Here is a 25,001-nt window from a genome sequence, read left to right as displayed (position 1 = left end):
GGATTCGGTTTTAACAATTTACAAAACTTTTTGTTATGTCAGAAGTTGATAAAATCGTATTCATAGACAACCCTATTTAAAGATGTAGGTAAGCTTAAGAGTAAATATCAGTAATATAAGGGTGAAAATTCTTATTTTTTTTAATAACTATCCACTTAAAAGCCAGGCAATCAAAATTAAAATTTAACTTGTAAGAAAATGCAGCCTTGAACTGTATTGAAATTCATGGTTAAAGGCCACCTCCTCTTCTGCATACCTCCACGATGGTGAAGGAAAGATGTGGATCTTTCCTTTTTTTTCAGGATGTAGGAGAAAAATCATTTTTTAATGGAAAGAGTTGCAACACTAAGGAGTGGTGGCTCTTACCTAAGTATCATATGCAGAGGAGAGTAGGTTGGCTTGTTCCACTGAATAAATCTTCACTTTATTAAATTCAGACTGAATTATGCACATAACTTACATAGCACTAACATGACATAAAATTGAGAGATTTTAAGGCCAGAAAGAGATCTTTGTGGTCTAGTCTGACCTCCTACATAATCCAGGTCACAGACTTCCCTGAACTAATTCCTGTTTCAGGCCTAACATCTGTAATTAAACTAAAGTATATCTTTTAAAAACATCCAATCTTGATTTTAAAATGTCCAGTGATTGAGAATCCACCCCTCCATAGGTTGTTCCAGTGGTTAATTAACCTCACTATTAAAAAAATAAAATGCCTTTTATTTCTAGCTGGAGTGTTTAGCTTCAGTTTCTAGCAGGTGGCTCTTGCTCTACCTTTTTCTGCTAGACGGAAGACCCCTCTATCAGATTCCTGTTCTCTATGTAGGTACTTACACATTATGATGAAGTCACTTCTTAACCATCTCTTTGATAGCTAAATAAATTGAGCATTGTAAGTCTCTTAAATGGATATTCCAATTATCATTCACATTTTTCTGTTCAAATTTTCTCCCAGTTGATCTGACTCATAATTTTCAGCTTTGTGAAATTGTTGCTTTGAAAATGCCAAGTATACATTTTACTGGTTGGGACTTTACTTTTGTTATGTGCAAACAAAATAATCAAGTTAAGAGCACTTTTTTTGCTAAACAACTGCTAACTTTTAATTCTGTGAACAATTCATCTTTATCTGCCAAGATGAGGGCTAATATAAAATTCAGATTCCTCTGTGTTGGATGCAACCCTCTTTGAGTCATCTATAACTTTTAGAAATGTCAAGAACATTTTAGTATAGGCAGCCTGAGATGTCCAGTTTGTCATTCAGATAAAAGATCCCCCGGATAACATAAATACTTAAGGAGCTGGTCATCCTGTTCGCTCTTGTAATTTGATGGTCTGTGGCAGACACCAACTAGTACTCCATCTTGTGATTATCTGTTAGATCATCAATCCATAGAATTCAAGATAATTATTTCCTAGTTAGTGACTCAGAAACAGGTAATGCCATTTTTGACTGTGCCACTCTTCCCCACTCCCTTTTGTCTAGTCAGTCCTTCGTAAACAGGTTATAAATGGAAAATAAATGGCAACTGATCAAATGCTGTGATGTAATTACATCTAACATACTCTGGTATTGGAAAAACCTCTGGAGCCTCATACAGAGAGAGGTTTACAAGTAGAGGGAAGGGAATCTCGGTGCGTATAATTCTGGAAAGGACATCTTAAAGCAAACATGCTCTTGTATTTTTATAGGAGGAGAGATTGAAGAAAGAATTGAGAGTGAAACTTGAAGTGGCAAAATTTCTTCAAGACACTATTGAGGAGATGGCCTTGAAAAATAAAGCAGCCAAAGGAAATGTTACTAAAGATTTTTCTACCTTCTTTCAAAAGGTAAAAATATAACCTTATACTCCGTTCACATAAAAAGGTAAATATCTTGATATTTTTATCTTACTAAGCAATAGACAGTGGTGAAGAAGAAAACTAAGCTTGTGGCATAATCTGTTGCTGCTTATACCATGGTCACCTATCTTTACTCTTTATGTTGGGCTTAAGTGAATAGCGTGTGACGTATGCTGAACAAAAGGTGCGCATAAGATTTGCTCTTTTAATTACAATTTATTGTGCTGAGATCTCACTTTGGTATTCTAGGTGGCACTTTCACTTTATCCAATGCATTTCCGTTTTAATTCTCAAAAACATCTCCTCTACCTTATGGTTTATTCCCTGTGTTAATGAAACTGATTCTAATGTTGAATGCATAGTAGCTTCCATATTGCTATACACAGTAGCTAGCACTGGAACGTGGAATATGAAAAGTGAGAGAAAAATGTAAATTCTGTTCTAGTCAACTAGCTAGAAATTACATAATTGTAGCCAGATAGACTTGTAAAGTTTGAGGTAGCAGAGAAATCAGTGCAGACCTACTTAGTTGTAGTCAACTCTAGAAAAGGTTTGTCAGTATAGCTATATGCTGGCGTAAGTGCTTTTGCTAGTATAGCTTATGCTGATTCCCTGAATGAAATAAAAATGCTTTTGCTAGTATAGCTTATTTTTATTTTATTTTATTTATTTTTTTTTTGCCAGCATAACTGCCTACTTGGGGTCTTGCCGGTGTAGAAAATACACCGGATCGGCAGGTAGTGGTCAATCTATCGGGGATCGATTTGTCACATTTAATGTAGATGCGATAAATTGATCCCCAATCGCTCAGCTGTTGAGTCCTGTACTCCACCGCAGCAAGAGGCGGAAGCGGAGTCGACAGGGGAGCGGTGGCAGTCGACCCCGCACCATGAGGATGCAAGGTAAGTTGACCTAAGATACGTCAACTTCAGCTACGCTATTCTTGTAGCTGAAGTTGCGTATCTTAGGTCGATTCTTCCCTTGCTTCCTCTCCCCAGTATAGACCAGGCATATGTGTTTTACACTATAAAACTACTGTACAAGCACTATCATTGCAACACCCATGAGTTAAGGAAGAATTCCTGCTTTGCACATCAGGGTGCAGGGGGGATACAAGACTCAGAAAGATTAAGTGACTTGTTAAGGCCCTGCAAAAGATTGAATGCAGAGCTGCAATTAGATCTCTGGAGTTACTGGTTTCCATCTCCAAGCTCTGTGTGCTAAACTGCACTGCCTCTGTGATTTAAGGAAACACATGCACTTTTATCTAACAGATCTTACCATTTTCATGTACATTATTGATTTGTAGGAGGATTAATGCGGGGAAGGGAAGCATTATTTAACAGTATTATTAAAGTAATTTAATGAAGTGCTAGTAAAAGATAAATGCATAGCAAAGATATTTTAGATTGGTTCTATAAATTTTAAACTTTTCTCTTCCTGTTGGTATTCCAATTAAAATTAATAACACAATATCTTGCACCTATACACACCTCTGTACTAATGGAACACTCAGGTTATAATTGGAAGCAGAGGTGCGGCACTTGCATTTTTAAGGATAAAACATGCTATATATTTTTTGGCACTACTTGGTTCGTTTATGATGTGCCACATCATTCTAAAGGGACATTGTCTGATCAAATTTGCCTTGGAATTTAAAGCTTTATAATACCTAATGTCAATAGAAATGTTTCTTTGATTTAAAAAAAAAGGGGGCAGGAACTGTCTTGGATTATCATTCCCCTTAATGTTTGCAACCTACAAGAGGCTTCCAGGGACACTGATTAGAAATGGAGTATAAACAAAAGCGAAAGTGACTTTTTTTCTGTTATCCTATCTCAGAGAAATGCAAAAATTAAACAAACAAACAAACCTATACTTAAAATTATTTTGGTTCTAATGCTCTCTGTAGCCTAGGATGTTTCATCAATTCCTTTCACCTAGGAATGTTTTGGGCCCTGGCTGAAAGTGAAAGACTAAACCTGTAGGTGTGAAAGATAGGGGGTGAAGGGGAGCTCCCACCAGTGAAGTCTAGGGGCTGCATTCTGAGAAACTTCAGCTCCTCTGTCATGCTAACTTTGGTTGAGGGTATATGTACATGCAGCAATTTCTTCTGGGATTCTGTCCCTAGACCTTGCTTGGGTGCTCTATCGTCCACAGCCTCTGGGATGAAGGTTTATGTTAAATTTGTAGATCCTTTAGCTGCAAGGAGGGAGGAGCTTTGCCTTTTTTCCTTTCCTTTCTCAACCACAGCCTCTTGACTGCTGCAAGGGTGAAAGTCTGATACTCTTTGCTTCTGCCAGAGCATTCTGACTGTCATAGAGTGGGGTGAGAGATCAGGAAGGAAAAAAATTAGAGGATAGAACAGAAGGGCTGCTACTTCTTTGAGTAGTATCCCTATGAGCGCTCCACTGTAGGTGCGCAGTGCCTTCTGCGCCTGGGATCGGAGATCTTCCATAGCAGTGCTCATTAGGCTCCACATGTGCTCCTTCCTGTCTCAATCCATGGGTGGCATCTATGGGTATGTCTACACTACGGGATTATTCCGATTTTACATAAACTGGTTTTGTAAAACAGATTGTATAAAGTCCAGTGCACGTGGCCACACTAAGCACATTAATTCGGTGGTGTGCGTCCACGTACCGAGGCTAGCGTTGATTTCCGGAGCGTTGCACTGAGTAGCTATCTTATAGTTCCCACAGTCTCATCCGCCCATTGGAATTCTGGATTGAGATCCCAATGCATAATGGTGCAAAAAGAGTGTCGCAGGTGATTCTGGGTAAATGTCGTCACTCATTCCTTCCTCCATGAAAGCAATGGCAGACAATCATTTCGCGCCCTTTTTCCCCTGGATTGCCCTGACAGATGCCATAGCATGGCAACCATGGAGCCCGTTTTGCCTTTGTCACTGTCACCATATGTGTACTGGATGCCGCTAACAGTGCTACACAGCAGCATTCATTTGCTATTGCAAGGTAGCAGAGACGGTTACTAGTCGTTCTGTACCATCTGCTGTGCCATTGTAAATTGGCGATGAGATGACGGTTATCAGTCATTCTGTACCATCTGCTGCTGTCATGGGTGCTCCTGGCTGGCCTTAGCTGAGGTCGGTCGGGGGCGCAAAGACAAAAATGGGAATGACTCCCTGAGTCAATCCCTCCTTTATGGTTTATCTGAAAATAGTCGGTCCTGCCTAGAATATGGGGCAAGTGTACTAAAGAACCAGTGTATCAGAGAACCAGAGAGCACAGCTGCTCCATGTCAGATCCTGCAGAAATGATGAGCTGCATGCCATTCACGGGGGTGTCCCTGCAACAACCCCACCCGTTGATTCCCTTCTCCCCCAACCTTTCTGGGCTACCGTGGCAGTGTCCCCCGTTTGTGTGATGAAGTAATAAAGAATGCAGGAATAAGAAACACTGACTTATTAGTGAGATAAAATGAGGGAGAGGCAGCCTCCAGCTGCTGTGATAGTCCAGGCAGGACATTAAACGGTGCGGAGGAGAGGAGCCCAGGATCCCGCTGCTATGATAGTCCAGGCAGTACAGAATCTTTTCTTTAGACATGAAAGTGGGGGGTGGGGGCTGATGGAACTCAGCCCCCAGTTGCTATGATGAGGACTGTTACCAGCCGTTCTGTACCATCTACCGGGAATCATTCCTATTTTTACCCAGGCGCCCCCGGCCGACCTCACCTGAGGCAAGCCAGGAGCACTCACGGGCTGATGATGACCATGAATAGCAGTCATATTGTACCGTCTGCCACCGGGGAGGGGAGGGGAGAGGATGCTGCTGTTCATTGCCGCAGCACCGCGTCTACCAGCAGCATGCAGTAGACATAGGGTGACATATAAAAAAGTCAAGAAATGATTTTTTTCCCTTTTCTTTCACGGGGGGGAAGGGGGCGTAAATTGATGACATATACCCTGAACCACCCTGGACAATGTGTTTGACCCTACAGGCATTGGGAGCTCAGCCAAGAATGCAAACGCTTTTCAGAGACTGCGGGGACTGTGGGATAGCTGGAGTCCTCAGTCCCCACTCCCTCCCTCCATGAGAATCCATCTGATTCTTTGCTTTCCGTTACGCTTGTCACACAGCACTATGCTGTGGCCTCTGTCTATCATAGCCTGGAGATTTTTTTCAAATGCTTTCTCATTTTGTCTTCTGTAACGGAGCTGTGATAGAACAGATTTGTCTCCCCATACAGCGATCAGATCCAGTATCTCCCATACGGCCCATGCTGGAGCTCTTTTTGGATTTGGGACTGCATGGCCACCCGTGCTGATCAGAGCTCCAGGCTGGGCAAACAGGAAACGAAATTCAAAAGTTCGCGGGGCTTTTCCTGTTTACCTGGCCAGTGCATTCAAGTTCAGATTGCTGTCCAGAGCAGTCACAATGGTGCACTGTGGGATACCGCCCAGAGGCCAATACCGTCAGTTTGCACCCACACTAACCCTAATCTGATATGGTAATACCGATTTCAGCGCTTCTCCTCTCATCGAGGAGGAGTACAGAAACCGGTTTAAAGAGCCCTTTATATCGATATAAAGGGCCTCGTTGTGTGGACGGGTGCAGGGTTAAATCAGTTTAACGCTGCTAAAATCAGTTTAAACGCGTAGTGTAGACCAGGTGTATATATGTTCTGTCCGGTCCAACCACCTTTGGTCTGGGACAGAATCCAGAGCAGAGCCCTTCTACCTCAACCTTCAGAGACTCTCTCCTTAACTTACCTTACATTAGTAGTGATTAACCATTTTCTGTTAATTCCCCCTGCACCTCCCCCAAGAAAATCTTTTAATTTACTCCGCCCTTCCCATTACCTTATGCTTTCCCTGTTTTCTGTCCTCCCCAATTGGGAGCTCTTCCCCTCAGGACTATTCTGGGATCCCCCAGGTACAGGAGGTTCCTCTCTTGTCAAGAGGCCTTTCCCAAGAGTGACAGTGACTCACAGTGTATCTGCTGCCTCAGTGAGGTCCACATCGCACAGAAGTGCACCCACTGCACCAGCTTGACCACTTGGGCCCAGAAGGACTATGAACTCAGACTAAATATTCTCCTCATGCAGAATTCTCTATGGCCAGCTTCGGACCCTCACCCTGATGCCTTTCTGGCATCGCTCTTACCCTTGACTTAGTCATCATCGGACCCCTGCTTGCCATGGCCATCGAAGACAGGAAAACATTCTTAACAGGAAGAAACAGACAACTACATCGCCTGCTGAGGAACCACCTGTGAGAAGCCATTCCTTTGCAAGGACAGTAGCCTCAACATCATCAGGGGTGAGACTTAGCTTCCGTGACCATCTAGGCATCTCTGGCATTGGAGCTAAACAGAAGTCCAAGAACCCTAATTGGGCAGCACCACAGGCAGAGATCCTGTCTCTCAGGACTGAGCAGCACAGTGCAAGAGTTTCCAGAACGGTACCGAGTGCCTCATCCAAGACAACTTCAGGTGTTTTGTCCCAGGCAACTGTTTTGGTACTAACCAAATCCTCCGCACCAGGCAAGATCTTGGCACCAAATAAGCCATCTACACCATCTATTGGCCGCTCGAGGGAATGCACTCTGCCCTCAGCACCAATAGCTCCTTCACTTTCCAAACAACCACTGGTGCTGATGATGCTTCTGTCTGCTCCACAGCTGTTCAGATATCCAATGGACCTGGTCATCTTTAATATGCCTGAGTCTCTACTTTTCTTTAGAGAGCTCTCTATAGCCCATGATCTTCCCTGTAGTCACAACACTACTCCACTTCACCACTGAGAAAGAGGATGGTGCAGTTCCCAGCAAGGAAGAGAATGAAGAATACTCTGTTCTACCCACATATCCAGAACACACCACAGACAACTGGCTGCTCATTTGTATTATCTGGAACCTAGAACCGAACCAAGACCCTGGTACGGATGTCCGTAGATGCAACCCACATGCCAGTTCTTTCACATTGGCTCTACTGGGTCCCAGGGGCTATGTACAGGGCACAGCCAAACTGCCCAAAGAGCAGAGCCAGAAACACGCATGATCGCCATCCTCATCCATCTCTCAACCACCTGATGTTAACTCAGTAATGATGTAAGAACAGCAGAAGGAAGCTCCGCTTCTCCTCCTCTTCCCTGATGAGGCCATCATGCTACCACCTCCTATGTCTGCAGACAGTTTCCGACACTTTCAAGAACTATTCCACAGAATCACAGCATCTCTCTCGATCCTGCTGGAGAAGTCAAAGAGCAACAACACAAGGTGCTCAATATCCTACACGCCTCCACATGGACAAAGATAGTCCTCCCTATTAATGAGGCCCTCTTGAGTACTACCAAGGTGCTCTGGCAGACCCCAACATCCATCCCGCCAGCCGCAGGCGAATTGACAAAAAATGCTATGTTCCCACTAAGGATTTTAAAATTTCTTTTTTCCCATCCTACTCCAAACTCCCTGGTCATCAGTGCAGTACATCAGAAGGGACACCAATACCACCCCTGGGACTGGAAGCGAGTAGACTTGTTCGGTCACAAGTATATTATTCTGCGGCACTCCAGTTCCATATCGCCAATTATGAGGCTCTTATGGCCAAATACAATCATATGAACTACAGTAGAACCTCAGAGTTATGAACACCTTGGGAATGGAGGTTGTCCGTAACACTGAAATGTTCGTAACTCTGAACAAAGCATAGTTCAGGCTCCAGATCCAGCAGCTGACATGCCAGGCCAGGCTTCAGCAGCAGCTGAGCTCCCTCCTCAGCTCTGGAAGTTTCCTTCCAGGCAGCTTCTTTCCCTGTCTTGGACTGAGTTTGCAAGCTTGTCTCACGCCCAGCTGGGGTGGGGTGAAAGTGGCACAGACCCCAGTACTGCTCCTGCTCTGCTGGCTCTGGCTGCTTTGGGCTGGCAGCTCCAGCATCTTCCACTTTTAGCTAAAAGTGGCTACTCCACATATGGGGGTGCGGTGGGGACAGGCAGCCCAGATGTGCCTACCTTTAAGATGCAATGCAGGCACAGTACAGTATTTGCTCTTTTTTATATATATATTTGATCCCTGCTGCTGCCTGATTGGTTATTTCCAGTTTCACGTGGTATCTGGTTGACCGATCAGTCCGTAACTCTGGTGTTAGTATCTTTTGAGGTTCTACTGTATTCTAAAATACAGGAATTCTGTCAACATTTGCCAGATCAGATGAAAAGAAAGAGCAGTTCCAGGCACTTGTGCCTGGAGGACACCTTCTCACCTATATAGCGCTACAAGCCTCCCTGGATTCCACAGATACGGCTGCCTACTCCATTTGCAACAGCCGTGGTAATGAGACAAGAATCATGGCTTCACCTGTCCGGATTCCCTAAAGAGGTACAGACCATGGTTGAGGATCTACCCTTTGAGAGTTCCAAACTACATCGCTACCTTGATATAATGCCACCTGATATAACAAAAATTTGGATATAACATGGTAAAGCAGTGCTGCGGCGTGGCGGGGCTGCGCACTCTGGTGGATCAAAGCAAGTTCAGTATAACATGGTTTCATCTATAACGTGGTAAGATTTTTTTGGCTCCCAAGAACAGTGTTGTATCAAGGTAGAGGTGTATTTGCTGAGCGTACTGATGAATCCCTACATTCTCCAAAGGATTATAGAGTGACTCCACTCTCTCAGCACATATACATCAGTGCCGATGAGACATCGGGGAAATATCGGCATACCCCAAGATCCCAACCTCCACCTTTCACTCCTCATTGTCAGTATGGCACACAACAAAGATGGCAGAGATCCCCTCCAAAGTGCAGACAAACGCTGCTTCAGGGGGCTACTTCTCATGCATCTTCATCTAAACAACAATTTTGAAGGTTTGATTGAGGCCCCAAGAAGCCTTCCCCCTCCCCACTTCCAGTTGCTGCAACCATCTTTAACACCTTGCTGGTTTGGCCATCGTTTAGCCCTCTTTTTCCATCATGGCGGCAAACCATCAACAAAGAAATAATCAACAAAGGATACTCCATTTCATTCCTGTACCTCCCTCCCAGCCCTCTCCAAGTCGCTCTTCAGGGACCCTACTCACAAACGCCTTCTGTGAGAAGAAATGAATCACCTTCTGCAACTGGGAGCCATAGAACTGGTCCCATCCCAACATAGAGAGAGAGGTTTTTATTCCCACTATTTTGTGATCTAACAGAAATTCAGCAGGTGGGGACCAATCTAGACTTACGAAACCTCAACAAGTTTATCGAACTGCAATGCTTTAAAATGATCACACTATCAATCATTATCCCAGTGCTGGAACAGGGGTACTGGTTCTCGGTCCTCAACATCCAAGATGCATCTTTTCACAGCACTATATACCCTGCTCACAGACAATTCCTCAGATTCATCCTGGGTACCCATCATTACCAATACAGGGTACTACCCTTTGACCTCTCTACAGCCCCTCGAATATTCTCCAGAGTCCTTGTGGCAGCCTACTTATGCAAACAAGGCATGGCAATATTCCTATACTTGGACTACTGTCTCCTCAAGGCTCTTTTGCAGTTCACACCATATAAAAGTTGATGCATCTTTTCCTGAACATCGGCCTTCAAGTAAACATACAAAAATTGACACTCACTGGTACAACATCTGGAGTTTATTGGGGAACATCTGAATGTGATACAGGCCAGAGCCTGCTTTCCAGCTCATGGATTTTCTACAACAGTCAACTTTGTAGCCACTGTGAGAACCAGGATGTACTTCCAACTAGTTGATCATATGGTAGCAGCCACGTTTGTGGCCAGGTTGCACACACACTGTCTGCCGGCATGACTGTGTGTGGTGTATCTACCTCACAGAAACGGTCTTCACAAACTCTTATCCATGCCTGTCAAGATCAAGGACTCACTGCACTGGTGGACACAACTCCAAAATGTCTGTATGGGGTCCCTTTTCTCCAATCAGCACAGTCCCTGATTCTAACAACCAGCGCCTCCCTAAGTGGTTGAGGAGCATGCCTTAAGACCAACACAATGCAGGGAATGTAGTCTCCCACAGAATCCTCCGTGCACATCAACCTTTTAGAACTGCGAGTGGTTTGCAATGGGTGCCAACATTTCCTACCCCAGATTAGACATCGGACCATAACAGTAATGACCAGCAATATCGCCTGCATGTTCTACATCAACAGACAAGGCGGAATATGATCCCACTCCCTATGCTTGGAAGCTCTGAAATAGTGGAACTGGTGTATTCAATAGGACATCAAAATTTCGGCCGCATATCTTCCTGGACACCAGAACACCATGGTGGACTCCTCTAGCAGACGATTCTCACCAGACCACGAGTGGGAACTAGAGATGAGTCCTTCAGCACATATACAGCCACTGGGGATTTCCCCACATAAATATATTTTTGTCACAGCAGAGAATGCCAAATGCTCTCAAGTCTTCTCATGAGTGGGTCTAGGTCATGGGTCTCTGGAAGATGCTTTTCTTATTATATGGGATGCTCCACTATTGTTCAAGGTACTTCATAAAGTACAGGTGGAATGAGCCAGACTCATCCTCGTAGTCCCAACATGGCCACGACGAATTTGGTATTCTTAATTCCTGTAAATGACAGTATGTTCTCTGAGTACCCTGCAATTGATTCCGTACCTCTTCTCTCAGGATGCGGGCCGAATCATCCTTTTATCTGAAGGCATAGCTCCTTCCTGGTTTTGGGATTCAGAAATGACCTGTTGAGAGGCAGCAAGAGAGAGGTTCTCTTAAATAGCAGATGTGGCATAACTTGCCGTACTTACTTCCAAAAATGGGAAAAATTGAGATCCTTGTACACAGCCAATCATGTCTCAGCAATGAACACCCTGTTACCACTCATTCTAGATTAGAGGCCTGACCTTTTTAAGCTCTAGACTGTCTTCAAGCTCCGTTCGTACACACTTCTCTGCCATCCCAGCATTCCAGCCCAAAATAGATGGCTGTTCCATATTCACCCATCTGCTTGTGAAGAGAGTCCTTTAAAGGCCTTTTGCACTTTTACCCTCATGTACAGGATCCCAACCTCACCTTGCGCTGTCTCACCAGACCACTGTTTGAGGCCATGAAAACAGTATTTCTCGTAGTATTTCTGCCTGACAAGTAGGAGAAATAGGGGCTCTCATGGCATACCCCCCCATACACAATTTTTCATAAGAACAAGGTCACATTATGCATCCACCCAAAGCTCTTACCCAAGGTGCTGTCCTCGTTCCATTTGAATCAACCTAGCCACCTTCCCTGCTTCTTCCCAAAGCCACATACCAATCAACATGAAGCGACACTACACACCTTGGACATTAAGTGAGCATTAGCAGCAGAGGTACTGGAATTTTGTCTGCAGATACAGGAAGAATACCATTGCATTGATTCATAGTGAGAAGGTTAATGTTGCAACCGAAAAAGCTAATAGCAATTTAAAATATGGTTAACTTATTCAGAAGTTGATGACATAGGTCCCCATATTCACTAAGGATATTTTCTTACTTCCCTATGATGATGGGTAAGAGAATTTTTCAAGGTTTGCCTTCTCTGTGTGTGTGTGTGTGTGTGTGTGTGTGTGTGTGTGTGCGTGTGCGTGTACACACGTGTTGTCACAACTACAGTTTAATCATTTGCAATATGAGACAAACTTTATATCACATTCACTTTCCTTACATCATACAGTGCAGATACCAGAATAATAAAAGTCTAGACTGCTTCCCTTTTTCTTCTTCTTTTTTTATTTTTTAATCCAGATATTTTAGGTGCTTTGTTAGTGATATACTTATCTTTCTCAGTGCCATTGATTAAAGCCCGACATGATGTGGGTTTGGGAGTTCCTAAATCTTTTAATGCATTTGTGAACTGAGAAAGCTAGTTTTGCACCCTCAACAGATTTTGGAAGCATCAGGCTATAGTTTTTTTTTCTTTGCCTGTGACAGATATGATGATCATAAAAACTGGTGAAATTCAAACTAAAACAGAAGAGAAAATACTCCTCTTATAAAGATCCCTTTTTGCAGGCTACTGTAGTGGATCAGTGTTCCTAATTTCTTCTGAAGCTAATGTAGCAGAGCAGAAGGGCACTCTTAAATTGTAAAATGCATCTTCTTTTACCTCCCTCTCTCCAATTTGTAGCCTCTTCAACGTAGGGACACTCGAGGTTGATGCAGTCATAACCTTTCTTACCTCCCAAATTTCTGTGTTCTCTAGTTAATAAAAGTTCATCTGATGATTGTAAAACTATCAGCCTCTCAGAGGATGAACACATTCCCAGATTTCCATCTGGATGATCCAGTGACAAAACTTCATAGTGCAGGTTTTGTTTAGGTGTCTGAATATACAGGAGATGCTAGCTCAAATAATAGTCATCAGGCAGAGTAGAATTCCCAATACTCTAAGTCAGGAGTGGGCAAACTATAGCCTGTGGGTCACATCCAGCCTGCAGGACCGTCCTGCCCTGCCCCCGAGTTCCTGGCCCAGGAGGCTAGCCCCCGGCCCCTCCCCAGCAGCCTCAGCTCGCTCGCTCTGCCGCCAGCGCAATGCTCTGGGTGGCAGGGCTGTGAGCTGCTGGGGCAGCGCATCTGCAGAGCCCAGCCTGACCCAGTACTCTGTGCTGCATAGTGGCGGCGGCAGCGATAGCAGCAGAGTGGCCTGGCTCCAGCCGGGCGGTGCGGCTGTAGCATCGCCAGCCACCGATGCTCCAGGCAGCGTGGTAAGGGGGCAGAGGGAGTTTGGGGTGGTGGTCAGGGGGTGGGGAAACGGGGTTGAATGGGGGCAGGGGTCCCAGGGGACAGTCAGAAAGGAGCGGGACTTGGATGGGGCGGCAGGGGGCAGTCGGGAAGGGGTTCAGGGGACAGGGAGAAGGGGCAGGGGTCCTGGGGGGCCGTCAGGAATGAGAGGAGGGGTTGAATGGGGCGGTAGGGGTCTGGGGGCAGTCGGGACAGGGAGTAGGGGTGTGTGTGGATGGGGTAGGGGTCCCGGGGGGCCGTTAGGGAATGGGGGGGCAAAGTTGGATGGGGCAGGAGTTCGGGGGAGGTGTAGATAAGAGGTGGAGGCCGGCCCTCCATACAATTTACGAAAGCTGATGCAGTCCTCGGGCCAAAAAGCTTTCCCGCCCCTGCTCTAAGTCAAGCTTGCACAGCTAATTTCAGGCTTACCAGCTTTTAATGTCTAAGAGAAATTTAAAAATCAGTGTCAGAAAAAAATACATTTCAGAAACCTCTAAAGATTTAGCTATTTTTGTTCAGACTTAATTAAGTACTCTGATGGAATGCTCAGGGTTCTAAATAAAATGGAATCATTAACCCGTAAGGGTCTTTGAATTCCATATCACTGGTAGTGCATTAAACAATGGATGATGTATAACTTTTTTAAATTTTAAAAAAAGTGCAACTTGTATGAAGATGAATCTTCCAGCCATGGCATGTTGTGATCTTGGAGCAAGTTTGAGGAAAAACAAAAAAAAAAGAGAAATTCTCTTGTTTCTCTGAATAACTAACTATTCCAGTTTCCAAATTAATGGCTTTCAGCTGCCAATAGGCATTATAGTATATAGTTGTAAGTGTGATGTTAATCATTTAATAGACAGTGCATTTTCATCCAGAAGGATTCCATGTGGTTTTCAAATTACTGTTAGTACACAGGAATAGTGTCACTTGGAAGTACAGACTCTTCTGCTATAGAACATGGTAACAGTATATAGCAATATTACAGACTAGGTAAGGACAGGAAGTGAAATGTAATATATCCATTTGCAACTGTAAGAAGAATTTTAGATTAATTTACTGAAATTAGCATTTGACAAGGATACCGGCGAGCAGAAAATGCTGTTGTCTCTTTAATAATCACAGCTGAAGATTTCTGTTGTACCTCCAACAGCTCAGCGCTCCTTAGCATTCTTTTATATTGGCTGCATACCTAATGGAAGAGAGAAGCTGTTATCACCACTTCCTATAGCACAGGGTTTTTCTCAAAGATGTCATGTTCAAGTCCTGATTAGGCTTGGATCTGTTTAGGTCACCACTCAAGATGATATAGCTACATCTAGTAAAACTAGTAAATATGCTTATGTATTCCTAGATAATCAGTGCAGTACTGTATCAGAACACTGATTTATTTGTATACCAACCCATTCAGATTACACAATGCAGACTGTTCTGTTGACAACCTTTTATTTGCTGTGAAAGACAAAAGACCCTGTGTCTGAATACACACTAATTACACTAATGTGAAAACATTATGAATAATTGGAATTGGAACAAAATTTTTAGTTAAGAACTGTACAGTACTTATTGCTGAAAGCTATATTTATCCATTAAACTTGTTTTGAGATAATTTTTTTGCATTTTCTTAGATCCGAGAGACTGGTGAAAGACCTAGTAATGAGGAGATCTTACGGTTCTCTAAACTGTTTGAAGATGAGCTTACGCTGGACAATCTTACTAGGCCTCAGCTGGTGGCTCTCTGTAAACTGTTGGAACTTCAGTCAATCGGGACAAATAACTTTCTGCGCTTCCAGCTGATCATGAGGTTGAGGTCCATGAAAGCAGATGACAAAGTAAGTCATTTTAGTCATGCTTTGATTTAAAAAAAATAAATAAATAATTCCAATGCTATAATTAAGCTTGGCAGAATTTGATTGATAATATCCATCAAAAATATGAATATAAAAATTTTATTTTAAAGCTTTTTAAAATTTTTTTGTAGATCTAAAATTTCACAGTTATAGGAAATTATAGGAGAGGAAGACAGTCATTATTTAATGACTTTTGAGATTCAAAAAGTAATAACTTTAATAATCGTAAACATAAAATGTCAACATCATGTCAAAACATACATAGTAAATATCCTTAATGAAACTTTAATAAGTTGTAAGCAGTATATTTCTTTCTTTGCCTATCGGTACATTAAAAAAATTATTATTGATGGAAATATTGGTTTGTGTGTGTGGTGAAATCGACATTTACCAACATTTATGAATAAAAATCTAATCTTATCAAGTGTTGCTGAAATATGCAAATGTTTTGTTTCTAAGCATCTACTTATTTTTGTCTCAAAGTTTTATTAATGCTAATTGTATACTTCAACAAAAAGAATGAAGCCTTAAAATTAGGTGAGCTTCCTCAGTTTAGGAAAGAACTGCTGGCCCTTTAAAAAATAAGGCAAAAAAAGTATAGCACTGGGGCTGGAAACATTTGGTTAGTGCACTAACCTTAAATTTTTTGATGTGGTCACAGAAAGATAGACTTGATGATTTTGTTGTCTTTTGCTGGCCATTTGCACTCATCGTCCTCACTACACGCTTTACCATGACTGGTAATCTCTCTGTTCAGGAGGGCTAGAACTGAAATGTTTCATGTTAATTATGAATATATTAGGTCTGATTACATTGACAAATCTGTTTTGGAGAAGCTTGCATAGTGTATACCTGCACAAACAATGTTGTTAATTGAACACTTTTCATAAGTGCCAAAATCCAGTAGCTTTGATTTGTTCTGAAAAGCCACTCGTGTTTTGAAGGAAAACTTACTTTTCAATTATGGAAGTTTTGGGAAGGCAAGTCCTGCTTTATGGAGGACTTCTAGAGACAGATAAATATTAGGCAGTGAAAAATAGTACAGTTTTCTGATTAATAAATTCACTGATACAGGCAGTACAGTTCTGAATCATCTCCTATAACTACGGCTCATTAACCTACCTCTCCAGTTCTTAAAATCTGTCCAATAGGGATCCATGAAGGTAAGGGGTAAGCATGGATTTGATAGAACTACCCATCTGGAAAGTTCAGTTATATGTAAATTAACACTAGATTATTTCCTTTACATTCACAATACCATTTTAATATTTTGATTTATGTACGTTATGTACGTTTCCCCCATTGTTCTGTGCTTGTAACTGAACTGTTGTCATGAACCATTCATGACAACAGGAATAGCTCAGTTAGAATGAAAGGGAAAATATTTTTGTTTAAGTGTAAACTTCATGTCATAGAAGTGATTTAAAATATTTAGCAAGAAAACCCCAAAACCCACTGCAGTTCTGGAACTTTTAAAATAATTAATTCTGCTTGAAACGTGCAACATTTATGTTGTTGTCTATCTCTTGTTCCAAACATTGCGGCTCTCTATTTTTTATCATCACAGCAGCCCCTAGTGGTCATTCTAAACATCTATGTGCTTATTGTTTTCCTGTTAACATTTTTACATTTTCATTACATGAGAGGTGTTTATTTTACATCTTGTATAGCTGATTGCAGAGGAAGGAGTTGACAGTCTGACTGTTAAAGAACTGCAGGCAGCATGTAGAGCAAGAGGTATGAGAGCTCTTGGCGTAACAGAAGAACGACTAAAGGAACAACTTAAACAGGTACATGTACTGAAGTGATCTTACTGGACTTGTTTAATCATAAAATAGTAATACTATTCTGTGTAGGCATATTATATAAATGAGCAATATGGGTATTGGCCTTTACTGAACCTGTTACTATTTTCTGAGGTATAAAGTTTATATACATTAATCAGACTCAAATTATAGAGCTTTCATATATTGTGACTTGGGTCTAAGACAAATAGTTCTAAAGTTGATGTACACCTGATCCACCTTGTGTCGCTTTTTGATCCCGTGTGTACCTTTTGTTTAAGAGAACGCAGCTCTGGCATTTATTGTACATAGCTGCTTTCATCTTAAGATCTCAGTTCTGTTTGGAATACATTAGTAACATTAGTAAAAATTAAAATATAATTTACACTTTTTTGTGTGTGTTATTTTATACTGTATCTAGAAAATAAGTGGTAACTTTGAGTTTGCTATGGAATTCCTATTTTTCTGTGTGATTAAAATGTAACTATATATCTATATCTGTGTTGAATTACAGTGGCTAGAGCTGCACCTGGACCAACAAATCCCCACTTCATTGCTTATTTTATCCAGAGCCATGTATCTTCCAGATACACTTTCACCAGCTGATCAGCTCAAAACAACACTCCAGACACTACCAGAGAGTGTGGTATGTATTACTTTATATAACCAGTACACTATCTTTCAACAAAAACTAGTTTTTCTGAAAACTGGCATTCTGTGAGTATATTTAAGTACTGATCATATTATTAGTGTTAGCTTTGTATTGTCCCTGTGTAAAAAGTGTAGCCACTGTGACGTACTTCGATGAACAATGTATTAGTTTGCTTACCTGGATGACTGGCTGATCAAAAACAGCTACAGCATTTGAAAATTTTGTATGCACTACTGGAGGTCGGAGTGACTAGGCAGCAGTTGGAAGACTTTTTTATTATGCATAGTGCTGGGGAAGGCCTAACTGTCCTTAACTGGAGGCTCTGAGGCACCTTAAAAGCACACAGAAAAAGGTGGCATGTACTGAAGGGCTGACCAAAGAATAACCCTCAAGTCAAATGTATCCTACTGCACATTCATCTTTAATCCACAGACATGGCAGGCAAAAAACCATAGGTCTAAGCTTGCAGTACTACATTGTAGTATGAGGTAAAGAACATAGTGAGCAAGATAAAGATCTTAAGGTATGTAGCCTTTGCAGGCTCCACTGCCGTGTTAAAGATGGTTACAGTGAGGGTGGCTGCAGTCTGAGTTATGCAGATTGTGACCCTCTGACTCCTGCAAGCTTCTGTGCAACACACAGTTGGGCAAAGTATAAATTTCTCTGTCTGCAAATTTCAAGTTTCTCTGCTGGTCACCAGTTGAAAATAAATAAGAGGCAGCCTGGCTGTCTCCTCTTTCTTCTTCCATTAAGAGCAACGTATTGGGTGAGCCAAACTGAAATATCTCTGATGTCCAAAGTCCTGGAGTAAGCAGGAGAAACTAAAATTTGACTGTTCTTCTGCTTTGTAGAGCGGGAGGGAGTCTGGCCAACTCTTTATTAGTGAAGCATTTTAAGAGCATGCTGTATCTGAAATCTTACATTAACAATTAGTCATGGGAGATCAGCATGATTCTCAAAACACACTAATTTCTCTTTGGAATCATCATTACTTGGCTCAGTTATAATTAAGCTTTCTGACAAGTATCTTGGGAGTAGCTTTTTCTCACAGACTTCTTGAGACACAAAGTTTTAATCTTCACCAGATTTGGAGAATAAAGTAACCTTATCCCAAATCCCTGAAAGTTGTGTTTTGGTTTCATTTTAATTATCTTCTCAGTATTTTCTCTTGCTCTATACTCCTCATGGTGACTGTTTGTTCCATAAACAAGATCTTAAAAGTCCCCAGGCTTTGAGATAGGTATTTACTAAAGTCTGATCTACACTACCAAGTTGTGTTGACCTAAGTCCTGTTATGAACTTAGTTTTGCATATATCCACACCTCAATTTGTCACCCACTGCCATAGGCACCCCATTACATTGACACAATAATATCGCCTCCCCAAATGACATAGGACCAAAGTCAACCTACTTTGTCACTGTAGTGCTAGTGTAGACCTGTGTGAACCTTAACAATCCTTCATCAGCTGTTCTACAGTGTCCCTGTCCCCACTATAGTAATTGCTCCAGTCACAATTTTCAATTCAGTTGCCTGGGGGGGGTCACAGATATTGAAAGCCATATCTGTCTCATACTGTCTCTTTCAGTAGAAGAGTTCTCATTTGAAAGTACAGGCTGTCCTTGACTTTACCACGTTCACCTTAAGATGAATGGCACTTGCGACATTTCTGAATTGATGCCCTGATTCGACTTACGACCATTGGTTTTGACTTTACGACGCTCAGTCCCGCAATAGAGTGGATTGCGGTTCCAAGTTACAACATTTCAACTTGCGACGCAATTTTCAGGAACCAATTGTGTCATAAGTCCGAGGACTGCCTGTAATATTAAAGCCATTTCATTTCCAGGGTATGCTGACAATGGTAGCTATCATTCTGTCAGCTGACTATTACATCTTTAAGGCAGCCATATCTTTCCAAACACAATTACCTAAACACCGCATAGTTCTTGTACAAATTCACATTCATCTACCTTTTTTCCCTGATTGATAGCTTAATTTTTATAAAATTAACCTATTAAAGGTTTTAAGTCAATTGGTAAAGAATGATACAGTATTTATTTAAAGACTACGTATTTCTTTTTAACAGACTTGTCGGTGCTGTTTCAACGATGTGATTACAGAAATATTTGTTCAGTTGCAGCTTTTACTACTTTGTTCCCACTGTTTTAGCAATGCTAGTCTTAACCATCGGTGTGTCCCACAACCATCTTTGTGTTGCTTCTGCACTGTCCCCTGCGCATGGAACTGCCTTCCTCCTAGGGTGACCAGATAAGAGGGAGAAAACATCGGGACACAATGGGCGGAGCAGCGAGGGTGAGGGGGGGAAGCAGAGTGCTGCTGGCAGAATGAAATATCAGGACAAATTGCGTCTGAACCAAAGATCAGTCGGGATGCGGAACAAACACCTAAATATCGGGACAGTCCCGATTTTACCAGGATGTCCTTTCAATCCCTTCTAAAAGACTCCTTTGTTCCATGATACCACAAGAAATAGGCAAAATTTCAGATGGATAGGGGCGAGGGGCAGACCAGTGTAGTTAATAGTCAAAATTAGCTTTAATTTATATTCCTATTGTGTCTATTCAGAGTGTAATCCCTCTTCCTCACCCTTCTGATGTTGCTTTTGACTTGGATTGTAAGTTCTTCAGTGCAGGGACTGCATCTTCCTTTGTGTATGGTCTACCATGTTGCAGGAGGTTACTGGGATAAAAGTTAACCTAAAAATATGCTCTGCCAAACTTGTCTGTTTTGAGGAAGTGGGTTTTCAAAACTTGTTTACAATTTTGTTCTGAAAAAGTTTCATATAGGGGACTGGAGAAAGGAATGACTTGCACAATGAGAATGAAAAGCTTTAACAATATCAAAGTAGAAAGGCTCTTTAGGTTTCTCAAAATAAACAGAATTCTCTCTGTGGACTGCACTAGTAGTATATTTTTTTTTTATTTGTTTGACAGTGTGTTCACTGAACTGTTAAGACCTCTGAGCTACATAATTCAAAATGTAGAAGTTTGTTCATGTGTCATCCTTCCAAATCTGTTTAGGCCAAAGAGGCTCAAGTCAAAGCAGCAGAAGTCGAGGGCGAAAAAGTAGATAATAAAGCTAAGCTGGAAGCAACCCTTCAGGAAGAAGCAGCCATTAGAAAAGAAAATCAAGAAAAAGAGATGGAAAGAATGTCTGAAGCTGCTGAGAAAGCCAAAGAAATCCTTCAGGTTGCAGCAAGCGTAAGTGCAACTTCCAGCTGTTGAGAAATTTCTTTTGGGATTTACAGTGCATCTATTCTGGGTTTTATCTGTAATCAAAAAGTCGTCAAAATGCACATTTGAAAGATGTGAGGCATCTTTGGGAGGCAGAGGGAGAAGAAATATAGAGAACAATCCTGCAATTCAGGGGATTGACTAGATGACCTAAAATGTCATTTCCATCTGTTATGTTTGGCTCTGTTACTTAGAGGCAACAGGAGATATTTTTGTTTCTTTAAAGAGTTTCCAAATTTTTCTACCTAAAATATTCTTTGCAGTTGGATTTGCTAATATTTAACATTAAAAAATTTGAATATACTTGATATAACACCGTTTGGCCTACTTGTCTATGGAAACTGAATGTTATTGTTGAATCAAGCCATATCTTAAGTATAATTTTATTAATATTTTCATGAAATGGGCGTAGACATTGTAATTGAAGTTGGTCAATTTGTAACTGTCAGAGATGTTCATACTGCTTTTGTAGTGTCTTGGAACCTGTATTTAATTGAGCAGATGATTGTGAAAACAGAGAAACATGATGCTGTTTTATATTAATGAATGTCTTTTTGAATGTGGTTTTGAAATTCAGAAAGAGATGGAGTCTGCAGTGGATCTTGAAGCAGCTGCTGTACATGTAAAGAAAAGCCAGATAGCAGTGGATTCCGAACATGAACTGGCTAGTGTGGATTTGACACTGCATTCAGAGACCTTCAAAGATACAGCACCAGTTTTAGAAGGCATTAAGGTAAATTTTGGTATTAAAGGCCGGTTTTAAACACAATGTTTGAAAAGTGTAAGCTGATCCAGTATAAAAATACCACTGTCTTTAGAGGCAACTGAATTTCCTCAACACAGTTCAGTGTTTGAGGAAAATCTTAGCAGACTTGCTTATTTTAGCTGTCTTACCTCCTGAAAAGAAATCCTTCTAGCCCCAAACCCTTAGATTGCCTGCATGCAAGGCCTAGGACAAAGAGAACTGCTAAGCCTGTCCACAATCTTAAAACGTTTCCGTTTTGTGCAGCTGATAAACCTAGTTCTGAGGTTGTTTGCAGTGGCTTTAGGAGTTTTAGACCACTGCACTTCCATTTTTACTGCTTATTGTTTATATAATACCATTGGGCAGGAGTGTATGTATGGCAGTTTACAAAACAAGATAAAAATGGGTTTCTTTCTTGAAGAACATAGTCAGAAGATGGAAGGCCTAACTTCTAGAATTAGGATGGTGGTTTAGGAGACGTCTTTGTTACAGTGATGTATGTATATCTTGAGGAACTCAATTATGTTTTTGGTGTGTTTTCTGTGTAGACTGAGTAGCTGAGAGCAAGAATATGGCCCCTTGTCTCTATCATGGTGTAATTATTCTAATATTTTGTGCTGGAATCTTTTACATGTACAACAAACTCATTAATACAGGAATTATCTGTGAGCTAAGTTTTGACCCAGTCAGGTTTCCTTACAGCCTGCAGGAAAAATAGAGCACTTTAAAATGTTACTAGCTTTACACAGCTGTCAAACAGTGTTGTAAGCTAAAAGGAAGAATACTGGAATCATTATAAACTCACTTCTGCTTTCAGGTGGGGCAAGCAGCTTCTGTTGGCAGGATTCAGTGCGATTATTGAACTTACCACTTTTCATTTAGGTGATGGTCTAGTGATTTAGGGAGCTTGTCCAAATCAACTCTATTGAAATTCACCCAAGACTTATTGGAATTTGCCAGAATCTTTTCGAAGTGTCCCTCTCTCCGCTCTTAAATCTTGGTGTCTAGCTTAGCTTCTTCTAAATTGCTACTTTGGACTCCATTTGTGGATCCCTTAATTTAAAAAATGTCCCTGGAGAACTGAATGTGAGGTGTGTGTGGTGTGTGTCCAACATTGTTTGACCATACTTGGTATTTTCCCATTTTTATAAGCTTTTCCTTTTTACTTTAACAGCTCAGTTTTCCAAAGAGATGAGTCTCATCATTGCATTCCTTGACAAAGAATCAATTATAGCAAAATCTTTTAACTTGAGTAAGTGTGCCCTCCTGATGCTACTTGTGATCAGTTCGCCTGTTTGTGTCAAAGGAATTGTCAAGGTGAAGGGAAAAGATTTTCAGGATGTCCATTTTATTGTTTAGCTACTTAACACAGGATTTGAATAGCTGAAGTATAGTGATATAAAATGACGGATGTGGGAGTTAGATGATGGTTGGTTCACTGTCCGCAAACATGCACAGGACACAAGCATAGGTAGAAGTGCTTTGCTGGATCTTGGGCCTAATATACATATATTATGTTAAGAGAAGAATTTTACAAGCTTCAGAAAACCCAAACTGTTTGTGGACAGAACTGAATTCATAAAGAGGAAAATAGGACCTTCTCCATCATGAATAACAATGCTATATGTTGTTTATTACATTTATTATAATCTGAAAATATTGGAAATATACTACAGAGGGTTTTTTGTGGACCCCATCAGTGTCAGCTGTACTGTGATCTTGAAAACTGACATGCTAGGACACTGATTCAGCACACTAGACTAATCTCACTATCCTAGAACAAAATGGCGAACACGGTACTTTCATTTCAGAGAACTCTCTAAAAAGATTACATTCTAGGTTTTGGGGGTTGTAATAGTTATTTTATTTATAATTTTTTTAAAGGAGTTGTAGGGAAAATGGCACCCAGAACAGACACGTGACTAGTTTATCCTTTTTTTATCTTGTTCAGTGTTTGTCAGATTTGCCCTGTAGAAAATCTTGTTTGAAAATGTGACATTGCTCTTTGCTTCATTCTATAAACTTTTTCCCTAAAAGCAATACAAATGTCACTTTCTAGACTATGTATTCTCTATAGTTTGTACTCTTACTCTTCCTGTCCCCCCCCCAATACTTGTTGTTTTGAGGAATTCTTCATGAGCAGTTCTCTGAATAATGTTTTACATTTTTTAGCTTGTCTGATGATTAACATTTTGAGAACTAAATTATTCACAGTAGTAGGTTTTTGTGCATGTTTGTGTGCTTTTTGTAATTCAGTTTAGACTAGCATAGAGCATCTGCTTCATATATTATTTGCATTAAATTAGTGTTCATTCAAACAACTTACATTACTAGTTACTGTTTTTTTCCATGCTGCAAAGTTTGAAAAGTGGCAGTGGTACCTATGTATTAAGGTTAGGAACATGCTTTACATTTCTAATGTTCAAAATTTAATAGTTTGTGTGTTGCTGTAGAAAATCAAATATTTTATAATGCTCAGTTTGGGTTTTCTACTGTTTGTGGAAGTGTTTTCTGGAGTAAAATGTATATGGGCTTTTCCCACTTAGTCACGCACCTTAAGTTTAACTTATATTTGAATTTCTCTTAGTTCTTTTTTGTTAATTTATTTTAAAATTTACTGTTGTTCAGGAGATGTGGTGATCAGATTTCTCTGAACACTAGTGCTCCTACAGATCAGCATCACTGCTAACTTTAATATTTTAAATATCAGATTGCCTTGTTAGGTAATCATCACTGCCTTAGTTAAATGAAAATAAGTAAGATTGTTGGAGTTATCCTGCTATTAATACGAAGAAATTATATAGTCAGTTAAAAGGTACTGATTCAACCTCATCTGGAATACTCTGAACAATACTGCTTACTATACCATAGAAGGTCACTGTGACCTTGGAAAGGGGTGATACTGGGCAACTAATATAATGCCCGGTTCCAACAATCTTGTCTGTGATATGAAGAAGGGTTTTTTTTTCCTTAGAAGAGGCTTCAAGGTAACCCATATATTTTAAATGATACCCTTTTTTCCCCACGTGTGAAGAGTTTAAATGCTCTGAGATATCTTTCTGAAATGGAAGCAAAGAAGAAATTGTGCAAAAATATTACATGTAAGTATCAGTAAATTTGTGGCAGAAACGAATTATCTGTCCAAGGGAGACCAAGATTCGTTTCTGGAGTGGG

General features: G+C 41.0%; 1 protein-coding gene across 2 annotated transcripts in view; it reads left to right on the top strand.

Annotated features, from left to right (window-relative positions):
• Positions 1 to 25,001, top strand: part of LETM1 (leucine zipper and EF-hand containing transmembrane protein 1) — a 66,406-nt gene that overhangs the window by 25,451 nt on the left and 15,954 nt on the right. For both annotated transcript variants that reach the window (XM_030563240.1, XM_030563241.1), the window contains exons 5-10: positions 1,696 to 1,833; positions 15,169 to 15,372; positions 17,061 to 17,180; positions 17,689 to 17,820; positions 20,870 to 21,049; positions 21,660 to 21,815. In XM_030563240.1, the coding sequence (XP_030419100.1) occupies positions 1,696 to 1,833; positions 15,169 to 15,372; positions 17,061 to 17,180; positions 17,689 to 17,820; positions 20,870 to 21,049; positions 21,660 to 21,815 (930 nt within the window). The remainder of the gene's footprint in view (positions 1 to 1,695; positions 1,834 to 15,168; positions 15,373 to 17,060; positions 17,181 to 17,688; positions 17,821 to 20,869; positions 21,050 to 21,659; positions 21,816 to 25,001) is intronic.

This window comes from Gopherus evgoodei, chromosome 5 (assembly GCF_007399415.2).
Source record: "Gopherus evgoodei ecotype Sinaloan lineage chromosome 5, rGopEvg1_v1.p, whole genome shotgun sequence".
Classification (NCBI taxonomy): Eukaryota; Metazoa; Chordata; order Testudines; family Testudinidae; genus Gopherus; species Gopherus evgoodei.
The sequence above is the reverse complement of the archived record's forward strand: the minus strand, read 5'-3'. Positions and strand labels throughout refer to the sequence as shown.